The 14199-nt window shown below is 37.3% G+C and overlaps 1 protein-coding gene across 1 annotated transcript; it reads left to right on the top strand.

Moving 5' to 3' along the window:
- Positions 1 to 5217: 5217 nt before the first annotated feature.
- On the top strand, positions 5218 to 6032 carry LOC122003557 (abscisic acid receptor PYL4-like). Its single transcript, XM_042558656.1, has one exon. The coding sequence runs from the start codon at positions 5254 to 5256 to the stop codon at positions 5869 to 5871; it is 618 nt and encodes a 205-aa protein (XP_042414590.1). The 5' UTR covers positions 5218 to 5253; the 3' UTR covers positions 5872 to 6032.
- The last annotated feature ends 8167 nt before the right edge of the window (positions 6033 to 14199 follow it).

The raw sequence follows: 14199 nt of genomic DNA, 5'->3' as shown, positions 1-14199 counted from the left end.
TCTTGAAGTTATACTAAGAACCAGTTGAGGTCAAAGTCGACTCATTAATGGGCACTGAGCCATCTCCAGAAGAATCTGAAACTGAGAAAATTGCTGAAACATCTCTCACCGCCGAGCATCTACAAGAAGATGCAATCAGCTCTTCCTCAATGAGCATCGAGAGCATCAATGAAGGGGGAGCAACGTCGGAAGAAAACAACTCAACAGGGGGAGAGTTAACAGTCGAAAAGGTAAGTCAGGTATGACCTCCACCTCCTGACCAATTGATTAATTCAATCAAAACCTTATCGAAAGATTTTTCGAATTAGAAAATATATTGTCAAAAGTTTTTTGCAAATTAGAAATTATTTTTTCGAAAGGATTTTGTGAATTAAACCCCAAAAAATTATTAAAGAATAGTGAGTTAAAGGAAACTCATGCAACAACTTGTCGATTAAAGAATTTCAACAAACTAATAATAGAAAATAACATGATAAAGGGAAGAATACAACTTTCTGCATGTTTAATATTTTCTGGTTTAAATTTGAAAATTTTGACTTGAGAAATTATGATAGACTAAAATGAAAATTTAGATACCATAATGATATTAAAGAAATTGTAATAACTTAAGAACGAATTTTTAATAAGCCAGTATTATTCTTTTTTCAATTATTAAAGTATGAAAATTTCGTTTGAGTTATCCGTGCCTACAAAAGTTTTTTATTTTAAAAAAATTGCTTATCTAAAATGCAATTTGTGTTAATCTTGAAAATGCATGCTCTATTTTTTTCAAGATCCCAAAATTGATTTAGAAAGCTATCAAAAATTTGTTTTCAAAATCATGCTCTAATTGGTTTGTATTTTTCAAAGTATTTCAAATAAATATACTTCGCTTATTTTCAAATGAATATACTTTGTTTTACCCTTAGATTTTTTTCTTGGAACCCCATTTTTTTATGTGATCAAAGGGGGAGAAGGAAAAGTATAAGTCTAGGGGGAGGTAGACCAAATTTTCTATCTTTTTTGCACTTTAATGCAAAATTTTATTACTCTTAATTTATGTCTATTTACCCTAGCTTAACTTGGGTTGCTCACATCAAAAAGGGGAAGATTGTTGGAACCCCAGGTTATTTTGGTGTGATCAACAAGTTAAGTTATGTCCTGTGGTGTTTTAACCATGTGTCTAAGTGTACAGGAACTTAGGAGCACAGGAAGTAAAGCGGAAAACGTGGCTAGTGAGAAGGATGGCACGGGGAGAGAACCGATGGGCTCGGTGCGTCCGAGGGACGAGGTGCCGCGGAAGAGTACCCCGGCGGACAAGAAGGAAGCGTGCGCTGGTTCCGAGGGACGAGAAGCCGGAGCGGAAGATTGCTCGAGGAGCAAGAGACGCAGCTAGCGAGAAGGTCGACACTGGAGAGAGCCGACGGACTTGGTGTGACCGAGGGATGAAGAGCTACGGATGAGTACGCTGGCGTACGAGAAGAAAGCACGCGATGATTCCGAGGGACGAGAAGGCAGAGCGGAAGCCTGCTCGAGAAGGCCAGGAGTTGGGTTTGGGTGAGCCCTATTCCGGATGGCCGAGATCACCCAAGCAAGCGGAGCCGGAGCGGAAGACCTGGACTGAGGCGAGCTGAACCAAAGCAGAGGGTCCGGACCAGAAAAAGTCAACTCTATTGACTTTCCTGGTCCGGGTGCCCAAAACCATTCCAAGCGCCCGAACCAGTCCGGGGCGCTCGAAACCTTTCCGAGTGCTCGGACCTGGATGATTATCCAGATCGCGGTCAACGCGATCTACGCGAGTAGGGATAAAGTTTTATCCCCTCCCAGGCACCTGGAACCCTTCCAGGCGCCCCGACCAAGGCTCTAAATATAGCCTTGGTCCAATAAGCTGAACAAGAGAAGCAATTAACATTTCCAACACTTGTGCACTTCATTTGTAGTTTAGCTTCTTTATTTTCTGTGCTTAAATGTTGTAAGAGGCTTCTCCATCTGAAGGAGACATTCTAGTGTGCGTTTCATTCCTTGGATTAATTAACAACATCCCCGGTTGTAACCATGTAAAAATACTTGTGCCTCTTCTTTTAGTTTCTTTCTGTTTATTTAATTTATTCTATGCAAGTGTTCTGTTGAAAGTTCAAGAAGGGTTTGTGTTTTTAATTTTACAGGGCTATTCAACCCCCATTCTAGCTGGCCAATGTGGTCCAACACCATCGACAGTCACAATAAATATAGATGAACTGGAAGAAAAAAATAAAAGATGATAAATTGTGTGACATATGATGGGAGGCGCCATAGTTCAAAACCTACAAGGATAAAGATATACCTAAAATACTAGACGATGACAAATTTACATGAGAGAAAGCTGACATGACAGAGGGTTGTGATGTAAGGAACTGTTAAAATTACTCAAGCATATATGGATCTAAAGAGGGGGCAACTACAACATTAGTAGATTGAGGTAGTTGATATTGATGGTGCAGCAGGGCCTGCAAGAGGGGGGTAAATTGCCTATAAAATAAAATTAATTTGTTCGATCATACTTTGGACTTGATTAGTAGCACTTACAATAACAATAATAAAACTGAACTAAACAACTTAAAAGAAAGACATAAGAATGCTAGAAATTAACTTGGTTACAACATAGATGGTTGTTAATCCAAGGAAGTGAAAGACACTAGAAGATCTCCTTTGTTACAAGTGGAGAAGCCTCTTACAGATGTTGACAGCTCAAGAAATAGACTAGGAAAGAGTACAAGAGTTGTAGTTCAAGTTGTGTTCTATTTCTTAGCTCTAGGAATCTTTTTATAACCCCTGAAAAATTCTATTCGAGGTTGGAAGACGCGTTCAATAGGTTGGAAGGTACCTCCAACAAGGCAAGTTTTATCCTTACGAAGATAAAACGTTATCTTTACTAACAGTCACTAGAAGACACCTTCAATAACTTGGAAGGCACCTTCACACTATTCATCAAAGGAGTTTTCCATAAGGTAGATCAGCTCCTTAAATGATCTCTTTGCGTGGGTGAGGCTCCAGCTAACCGGAGTTAAGCTCACCTGAATCTAACTCCGACCTTCTCCTCGAGCAGCTTTCCTCCCCGACTTCTCATCCCTCGGATCGTCGCGTGCATCCTTCTATTTCGCCGGTGTACTCTTCCACAGTACCTCATCCTTTGGATGCACCGAGCCCATCGACTCCCTTCCCATGTCATCCTTCTCGCTAGCTGCATCTTTCGCTCGACTTCTTGTATTCCTAAGCTTCTGTATACTTAGACACAAGGATTAAATACACAGAACCTAACTTAACTTGGTTGACCACATCAAAACTACCATGGGGTACTTACAGATATCACAACGATTGTAGTTGATTGTCATATTTCCATGAAGCATTTTGATGTAGCAATGGTGGTTGTTGAGGTCGTTGCTACTGATACTATTATTGTGGTGGTCATTTCTACTGCTGTGATGACTTAGCTTTGTTTAATAATAATGGGCACTAAGACTTTCAATGTCCCTTGTCTTTGCAATAAGCACACTCATTACTAGAAACCTTTGAAGTCGACCTATTTTGGTTATGAGGTGGAGATTGTTATGGTGCTACAAAAACATATGACGTAAACAGTGCAATATTCTCCTTATCAATCTGAGACTTAAGGAAAATCTCCTCAGCTAGCAATTCATGTACCACTGAATTAATGGAAGGGAGAGGACTATGATGTAAAATTATCCCATGTAATCCTTCAAAATCATCACGAAGAGCTATCAAGAATTGGACCAGACTTTGTTCTTCTCTACGAGTAACATAAGTTGGAAATGCTCACAATTCTGAGGATTCTATGAGTGCCAACTGGTCTCATAGTTCTGACATGGTAAAATAAAAATCTTGGACGCTCATATCTTTCTGTCGAAGTACACAAATATCTGCTTCCAATTGATATTGTTAGGTAAAATTAGACTGTGTATAATCTTGCTAAATGATCACAAACCTCTTTGGTAGTTTTATATTTGGCCAACTGAGCATCAATAGAGCGTGTAACAGAATTACTAATCCATATAATAATCTTCGCAATATCGACCTCTCAAACATCTAACAACTTTACATAATCAGTAGCTTTGTTGTTTATAGGTTTAACTTACACACCTGAAATATATCCCCATATAGATTTTTCCCGCAAGAAGTTTTTTATAACATATCCCCAATATGAATAATTTTTTCATCCAGTTGGACACTAATTGGTTAAAGCGAATTATTTGTACGGCCACTCATAGTGACAGAACGAATAGTTTTCACGAATAACTAAACAGTAAACAAAACCAAGTTGATGCGAAAATAAAAGAAACTCAATCAATAGGCTCAGGATGAAAAACTATATGGACGCATCCCCTCAACAAACTCACTGTAGAGTTTGATATGTGAAAGTTGTGGATGTAATTAATAGTTCTTCAATCAAACTATTAAAACCATGAAGTTAAAGATTCTAATACCATGTGGAAATCAAGAGAGAAGAAAACTATGACTTAAGGGGTGCTTGGTTGGATGGTATAGGAATAGGGAATATGAAAGGAATAGAAAATTGATGTTTATTTTGGGGAATTGATGATGAATCCTACGGATTCAATTCTCCAAATATAGGAATAAGTCATTACTTAACAAAATGTGGGCATTGAAAACCCTCCATTCACCACTTCTATCATTCTCATTCATATTTTCATTCCCTTTCATGAACCAAACACCCTCACTTTATTATATATGTCAATGTATTAAAAGCTGCATAATAAGATATTTATTTATAGTTAGGTTAAATATATAATAAATAAATAAATATATCTACCATGTACCTGATAGAGAGACTCTATGTTAAAGATTACATAACACGTACGGTGGCCAAGATAGAAGAACCTCTCTACAACTGGGAGACTAAAGTAAGGGAAATTTCTCCATATTGCAGTGATTTCCCTTCCCTCTCTCAACCTGCTGCTGCCCACTGGAATCTCAGCCCCAAAACCGCTCACGCCTCTCGAACCAAGCTCCTTGGCTATCTGCTACGCTCTCCGCGCTTAAACAAACCGCAATTTGCACAGCAATCGCAGGCAAATGGAAATTAAACAAATTGTAGTGCCCAATATTAATTAATTCATCAAATTGTCAAAGTTGCACCCAATTAATTCACACGCACTGTTCATGTCTATATCATTATCAGCGTCCACCTTCTCCAATCCTCTCCTCCTCCCTCCTCTCGACCACCCAGCCAAAGCCCACCGCCTCCTGCTCTCCGCCATGCCCCACACATCCTCTAAGCCCTTCCCTTTCCCTCGCAGCATCGAGGGCGCAAGAAAGCCCAGCTTCTCGCCAGCCGACGGCCGCTGCGCTGGCCACGTCGTCCCCTGCTTCGACTCGCGGTACCACGATCACACCGCACCCGTGGGCCCCCACCAGTGCTGCTCCGCCCTCGTCCAGCGCGTCGCCGCCCCGTTGGCCGCCGTCTGGTCCGTCGTCCGCCGCTTCGACCAGCCGCAGGCCTACAAGCACTTCGTGAAGAGCTGCGACGTGATCGACGGCGACGGCGCCGTCGGCACGCTGCGGGAGCTGCGCCTCGTGTCGGGGCTACCCGCCGCCACCAGCCGCGAGCGGCTGGAAATCCTCGACGACGAGCGGCACGTGCTCAGCTTCCGGGTCGTCGGCGGCGAGCACCGCCTCGCCAACTACCGGTCGGTGACCACGCTTCACCCGGAAGGTGAGGCGGCCACGGTGGTGGTGGAATCGTACGTGGTGGACGTGCCGCCGGGGAACACCACCGACGACACGCGCGTCTTCGTCGACACCATCGTCCGCTGCAACCTCCAGTCGCTGGCCCGCACCGCCGAGAACAGCCTCAAACAATGCGAGAAGAATTGATTCAAAAGGGCATCCTCCTCATCAATTCTCATTATTTTTGTTGTTTGCATGTGTTAATTCTCCTCTTTCTTCTCCTTTCAAATAGTTTTATATTTAAACCTTTGTGAATTACGACAAGCTTAATTAGTTTGTTTATGTGTACTCACATGTTTCACTTAATTTTCAAGCGATAAATCTATGATCTCTTGTTTGCCAAAAGCAATGCAGGAGCTCACGAATTAAGTAATGTTAATCATTCATTTAACTCGTAGTTGTGAAGATGAAGCATCATCACATGGGAGAAGCAGGCCAGGTTAATTATGATATTAAATCATATTAAGTAGAGGCATGCATGCATGCCTGCCTCTGCTTCTATAGATGCATGCATATAATTAGCTAGCGAAGGGTATTGTGTAATGCAGGTGCATGAACCTGTGCTCTGCTGCCTTAATTATTGATCATGTCAGTCTAGCTACCTTGCTTATTTATAAGACTTATAAATGCTTTAGAACTCGCTGGCTTCGGCCTTCGAGGCACAGGAAAAAAAAAAAAAAAGGGGTTACAGATAGATGCAAAAACTATTGTTGCAACTCAGTTGTTGTTGCTTCATATCTTGTAGTTCATCTTACGACTTTTATCAATTTGAGTGAACTATTTGTTCGCTAATTATAGGAAACTAAAGAGGTAAATCGTTGTTGTTTGAGCTAATTATGAGTTAGATTTAAAAGTTTGCTTTTTACCGACGAGGAAGGTTTGAACTTGGGAGAGATGTATGAGATTGATTTTTAATTATTTGCTCTCTCAATGATTTCTTTTAGTATTTTACTCTCATATTAGATATTTCTTCGCGAACTAACTAATTAATTAGGTCGAGCAATATCGTAATGTTTTTGACTAGTTTTCATTTTATTTTTGTTTGTTATTTTGATTTATTTATTTATTTTTTGGAAAAGGCGATTTACTTTCGGGACCAAATTTAACTTTCTTTATCAACTAAAATATAATTAAGCCACGTTCCCTTCCTTTTTAAAAAATTGTAATTAGTATATAGTTTTCTTTCATTAATAGTATAGAATGTAAAGATTGAATGAGTAAATTGTAAGTATAGATGAATTGTACTGGCAAATCTAATATTTCTCGTTTTTATAATGAATTGTAAGTATAGATAAGGAATTTGCCAGGAGTCAATTTTTTAATTCGCTCTCCTAATAGCAGTATTTATCATTTTAAAAAAAAACAAAATATCTAAAGAAACTAATTAAGAAAAGTCATGTTATATGCCACTTCCGGCCATCGTATAATAGTCTGCCGTATCTTTTGTCTGATTTCGTTTTGTACTTAATAACACCAACTTGTAAATAAATAAATAAACAGATAAATAGGCGTGCAATAGAATAAATAAACTTGACCATTAATTAATGGATAATGGTTAATGTATAAATAATAATGTTACATATGAGATTATAAATTATTTCTTCAAAATCTCATCTAACTGTATTTTAATAAATTTCTCATGATATCTTCCTAATCACTTGATCCTAAAGATTCTTTCAATTTCTTTATTTAAATTTTCTTTCTCTTTCACGCCCCTACCGATCGTCAATTTGATTCATCGATAATTTCATCGTCCGTACTCAAAATTTAGATCCGAGAGTAGATTTGGAAACATCCTACTTGTTTTGTAAGGTTTTCTTTTGATCTTGTTCAAATCCGCCGGCCTTTGCTCGTTCGTTTTTTCTATCATTTGTCGATAAAGGATTTACTATTTTAGATTTTAGAATTTAGAGTTTAAGATTTATGATTTATAAGTCAAGAACAAAAAGGAAAATGTTCTAAGAAAAAATTATGAAAATAACCTTAAATTGAAATAAATAAAAATAAGATTTTTTTTCTAAAATAATAAAAAGAAAAGAAATAAATAATAATATTTTTATTTAAAATTATTTTTTAAGCAAATCAAACAATTATAGAGAAAGAAATCTTTTTTAAAAAAATGAAATAATTTTATAATTTAATTATCACGTTCACATGCTCATGTTAAAAAATAATAATAATTCCAGTTAACCTCATTAACTATATCTGGGGTGATTGGCCCGGCCTCATGAAAATTTTCCACCGGTCATCAGGATAAATCGGGAAGTGCGCGCGGCAGTCAACCCAGATGTCGAGCATCTTTTGATTGTACTCCCCATTTGGAAAAAAATTCCTGTAAATACGTCATAGCTGGAAATCGAATCACGGATGTCTGGATGACAATCTGAATGTCCTACTGCAGCACCAGAGACTACATCTAAGGCTATGTGTACCTAGCACATGATCCGTAATTAATAGTGAGCTAGCATGTTGCAAGTTCTGAACATTCTCATTAATTTAAAAACCCCTGATGGGTACGACTATGTATATCGCATCAAATGCAGAACAAATACTTGATGATATTGCTCCCTTGTACCTACACATCTGCAGTACGGCTTGCATGTAAAGGCATTGGCAGACAAGTATAGAAATAAGTAAACAAGAGTACCTAGCTGATCTGCACTGGTGAACAACATTAATCGCGCGTGACTGCAAAACTTTTTCTTGACTTGTTTAACTTCACGAAGAACTAAAGAACAAAATGAGTATGATGAAAAGATTATGAAAGGAAAAATTAGTAGAAGGGTCCGCTGCAACATTAAAGGTTCAATAGAGAACCCTCTAGCGTTTCACCAAGCCCATATTAAGAATTGAAGGATATTTTGCAATGTAAAAGAATTTATGTTTTTAAAAGAAACAAATATAAATTTGTATGTGTTTAATTCGAACAATATTTGGCAGTGGACTTTTGCTTTTCCTTGCACTAGAATCCAACCGAATGGGGAAACGGATGCAGAGAACGAATCTATGAGCAAAGAAAAGAGCAAGGTAGATGAAGCCTAATGATGATTCACGCTTTGCTCGATAACTCTGCTTAATTCCATCAGAATTTGTACCTAAAACCTGACTGCAGTGCTGCCCTGTCTGCATGCCTCTCGCTGCCGTTTTATTCATCTTTAATTATAGTAAAGGATGAGTAAGACTGTAAATGAACCAAGCGTTCGTGAACAAGTTTGGTGTTCAGCTTGATAAGAGTTTGTTTATTTTCGTTCAATATACATAAGATTAATTAAATAAACAAGCTTGAACAGCTCGTTAAGCTAAACAAACAAGCTTGAACACATATGTGTTCAGCTCGTTAACGTTCGTGAACAACGTTCGTGAACAATGTTCGTGAACAATGTTCACGAACCATATTTATTAATAAAATTCTTTCAATATGCTAAATAAATAATAAAATAAAATAAATAAATTTAAATTATCAATCTTAATAACCAATCAAACAATTAAAAGTTTCAAACAATCAAACAAGCTTGAATCGAGAGCTTGATAACATCTAAACGAACCAAGTTCAAACCAAGCTCAAGCCAAGCTCGAACCAAGCCTAAGCCAAGCTCAAGCCAAGCTTGAATTGAGAGCTTGATAACATCTAAACGAACCAAGCTCAAGCCAAGCTTCAAACAAGCTCAAGCTCAAGCTCATAAAAAATAAACCAAGCCAAGCTTGAACACTCATTTCAAAAGTTTGGTTCATTTTAAGCTCGGCTCGGCTCGGCTCGATTATCTTATCAAACAAGCTTGAACACCCCAAAGCTCGGCTCGGCTCGACTCGTTTATAGCCCTAAGGATGAGGTACATCCCGATATCTTTATAATCTCGTTCATAGATTATATGAAAAGAATTTAATTATGAAATTAATTTATAATTAATCATAAAATAGTCAAAGGATAAGAGTATTTTTTTTCAGAGCATATATCCACCCAGAATTGATTCATGTATATTGTAACAAATGTGTCGCACTCTAACTAAGTAGACAATAGGATATTTTATTTGTCTTTAATAAAAAATGATGAATCAGATAATATTGATTCTGGGGTGACTTATTCAGTAGTTTTCTATTAGTCGTTCGAATAAATCGGGAAGTAGTCGCGACGGACGTGTAGAAAATGGGAACGTGGGCTTGCCCATTGCCCACTTTCTTAAGGGAAAAAATCTCTTTAATCCCTGGGATAATTCCCATTATAAAGGATGTGTCTAAGGGTGGTTCGTGGTGTGTGTGAAGAAACGTGAGGAAGAAGAACATCTGAGGTTGTAAGTTTTGATTTGTAGAACCGTCGAGAAGCGTTCGTGACTGTATCCTTCTCGCAAATGACAAGAGACGATTTCCTCCGTCGAGCATTTTGCTCCTCTTTCGAATTTCACCGCAACGAGCCATGATTTATTGTTTCATACAATAAATTTAAATTATAATTCCTTCATTGATATCAGATCACTAGGAATTATATCTAGTTACGATTTCTCGTCACGGTTTACCCGACTAATATGTTGTAGCAAACGAGCGTCGACGACTACATCACGGCAGTAGAATGCCAACAGTAGAGTCACAGGGAGACCAGCGACAAGGTGGCTGGTAAGTGTCGCTCGCCAGCGTTAGCAACGCTGCTAGGCAACGCACTACACTAGGTTAGAAAATTATGACAGTGTCATGATTTCCACCACAGCCAGGCTCGGCCCGTGGGGATATGTCGACGACGGCATTTTGAAGCCAATGATGGCTTCCTATCTAATCGGCGATGCGTTAGTCGCTAGGATATGTGGAACAGTGACTGACGACATCACCTGGCTGAAGTCGACCGGTGACCAGTGCCATAAAGGACTGGCGACCGCCTAAGTAGACTGGAGATTGGCTTTTGTGGTCGGCGATCATGCCTGTTGTGGTTGCGTGGAAGCAGTGGCATGTGGCGTGCGGCATGCGACAAAGAAAGTGCTGAGAAGAAGAAACACGAATCACAATTCTTCGTGAGAAAAAGTTTGATTTTAATAAATTAAATTAAAAATTAAAAATTAAAAATATAACATTTTTTTCTTTTCATATAACTTTTGTAGAATACCAATTAAAAGAAAATTATGAGCAGTCTTCACGTAAATAAACAGTAAGAAAAAATAATAATTTTTTCTTTAACGATCTGGTTCAAACCATATGGATTTGAACCAGATGGTTTAATTAGACCATTAAGTATCGGTCTAATTTAAATCATTAATTAATTTACTTGAACCAAGTTGATTCAAACCTGAATCTATTTGAGTTAATTTAATTGGGACTTAAACCAAATATGATCAAATAACTAAATTTGTTCTATTAGGTCAAATTTGATTATATTGATTAGATTTATCCTAATAGGTCAAACTTAAACCAATGGGTATTGATTTGATTAAACGGACTTGAGTTTGATCAATAAGTTTGAAATTGATTGAAATAGACTTAGATTAAATAATAACAGAACATAGGTACAGCAGGTCTCTGTCCAATTAAATTTGTTCTAACAAGGGCAATGGACCAACCTTAGGATCTGGATTCCTGATTGACTGATTCAATAAGTCAGCTAACTTAAACTCTTGAAAATCAAGAAGATATGTTTTTCTTGATTTATTATGTTGGTTCTATGCCTATATAAATTGAATTAAGCTGATTTTGTACTGGTTAGTCGATTTTATACTAACTTATTTAATTTCAAATTTTCAAATGATATGGACGATTACAACATTGACTAGTCACGAAGTGCGGCGGAACCAGCTCAGAGAGGAAATTCAAGAGATAAAGTATAACTCTGTTTATGGAGTCGATAGACACATTAGACGGCTTGATGAACTATTTTGGAAACTTGAGCGAGAAGAGTTTCCAGTCCTAGACAATTATAGGATCTGGGCTTTGATGCGTTCATTGTCAGAGTATCCTAAGGTAATAACAAACTATATATGGAGGCATCATGAAAGACGCGTCACATACTCAGAATTATGTGAAGAACTACTTCACCATATGGCTAAAGAGAATCTTGAAGAGTTTGAAAAGGACTCGAAAATAATCAAGAAAGATCCAGAAGAGGATCCAATTGTGGATCCAATAGAAAATCTTAAAGTTGCCCCACCTGAGATTGCCCCAAATGAGTCCAGGTTGAAAGGGATTATGTTGACCACTATGCTAGTATCTGTCCTAGTGGGAGTGGTATTAGCATATCTAGTTTATTAGAATTCTATTATTATTACTGTCATTATGTATGAACAGTATTAGTCTATTTAGTTTATGTTAGTTTGTTATATATTAACAATATGCAGCATATTTGTATGTTAATAATTTGTTCATTCATATATTTATTTATGTTATTTACTCTTCATGATACATGATAAATTATTAGTTCATTTTATTAAATGATTAGTTCATTTAATTAAAGAAATCATGATATTATAAATGATTAGTTCATTTGTTAGGATGTGTAGTTGAATTTATCAATATTAATTTTATTAGTCATACGAATGATGAGTAAAAACATAGTTATCACTTAATTTTGTAAACCAACTCAAATTAATATTGAGTCAATCATAAATTGCATGCATATGAATTACACTGAATACTAAATGATGTGTTTATTTATGATAGATTATGGCAACCAAAAACCTTATAGCTGAACTCAACAAGGGTGAAAAACTTAATGAGGATAACTATAAGATCTGGCACCTCAGGATACAGTATGTACTTGAGGAATAAGAAGTTCTGGAGGCTGTAAATCAGGTTATGGTAGAACATGTAGATGGTCACACTGCACAGAATAGATGAGATCTTGATGCCTATAAGGCATGGAAGAAAAATGACTCCACTGCAAAGGGCACATTGATTAGCTCAATGGTAGACGACCTAGCTTTTGAGTATGAGTCATATCTTATGGCTCATGCAGTCTGGGCAACCCTTAAAGAAAAATACAGTGGAGTAAGTTTGAGCAAGTTTCGATAGCTAACAATCAATTTTGACAACTATAAGAATTGTCCGAATGTTACAATGGTTTAACACATCATGGAGATGTCGAACATGATTCGAGAGCTTAAAATTGCTGGTCATGAGTTGACTGATGAACAATAGGTTCAGGCAGTTATTCATTCCCTTTCAGATTCTTGAGAGACCATGAAGTAGACCCTAACTCACAGTGAAAGTATCAAGACTTTCATTGATGCCTCACGCCATATAGAATTGGAGGCGGAGAGAGTTGAATTTGCAAGGATTTTTGGACTAGCATATGTAGTTGTTGGTTCTATTGAATATCTGGATCCATGAAAAAGAAATGGTTCAAAAAAGGGAAGGGAAAGAAGAAAGAAGCTACTACTGTGGGGCAGGGCCTGATCAAGAAGATAAGAAAGAAGACTGGAAAGAAACCTAAAAGCAAGTTGACTTGCTTTAATTGTGGCAAGAAGGGTCACTTTGCTCGGGAGTGCACTGAACTGAAAAAGATAAATCCAAATGTGTCATCTTTTCCTAAACATTTTGTTGTCAGCTCAGTGTTGTTAGCTGATTTTTATCCTTTGTAGATTATAGATGCGGGAGCAACCAACTATATACCTCGGGAGTGAGTTACATTTATAGAGTACTGTCGAGTACCAGCTAGAAACAAATGGATCTATGTAGAAAATAATGCAAGAGTTGAAGTCAAAGGAGTCGACACTTGCAAACTCAACCTTCGTAGTGGTACCATTTTGTTTCTACATGATGTCCTGTATACTCCTAAATTTTGATGAAATCTTGTTTCCATTACGTGTTTTCTTGATTTAAAGTATTGTATTAATTTTTACAGTCAGTGTGTTGAACTTAAGATTGACTCAATGTCAATCGGACATGGTTTTTTAACAAATGGTTTTATGGTTCTTGATGTAGAACCAGATGTCAATTGTGCAATTAAAGGTTGTTTTTCAAACATTGCTCTAACTAGTGATGCAGGTATAACTTATGAGGTTTGACATGCTAGATTAGAGCATATAGGACAAGAACATATGAATTAGTTAGCTAGAGAGGGTCTATTGGGCACTCAGGCTAAGATTCACTTATCTATATGTGAGCATTGTCTTGTTGGAAAAGTAATTAGTAAACCATTTGGTAAAGCTATTAGAGCTAAATCACCATTGTAGTTAATTCATTCAGATATTTATGGTCCAATGAATGTGAAGGCTAGACATGAAGTTTCCTATTTCATTACATTTATTGACAATTTCTCTCGTTTCGGTCATGTGTATTTGATATCTCATAAATTTGAAGCATTGGATTGTTTCATTCATTATGCGAACGCAGTTGAGAATCAAATTGAATGTAAAGTTAAGACTTTACGTACTGATCATGGAGAAGAATATTTGTCTGATATATTCAAGACAATATGTAATGATAGAGGGATTATAAGACAGTTGACAATCTCTGGAACTCCACAGTAAAATGGGGTAGCTGAAAAAGAAATATGACTCT

The sequence above is a fragment of the Zingiber officinale genome, chromosome 7B, assembly GCF_018446385.1.
Source record: "Zingiber officinale cultivar Zhangliang chromosome 7B, Zo_v1.1, whole genome shotgun sequence".
In the NCBI taxonomy this organism is placed as follows: domain Eukaryota; kingdom Viridiplantae; phylum Streptophyta; class Magnoliopsida; order Zingiberales; family Zingiberaceae; genus Zingiber; species Zingiber officinale.
Note: the sequence above shows the minus strand (reverse complement) of the source record. Positions and strands in the feature narration are given on the sequence as shown.

Bases quoted from the DNA above. Each gene is read 5' to 3' on its own strand.
- LOC122003557 (XM_042558656.1), top strand. From the start codon at position 5,254: ATGCCCCACACATCCTCTAAGCCCTTCCCTTTCCCTCGCAGCATCGAG.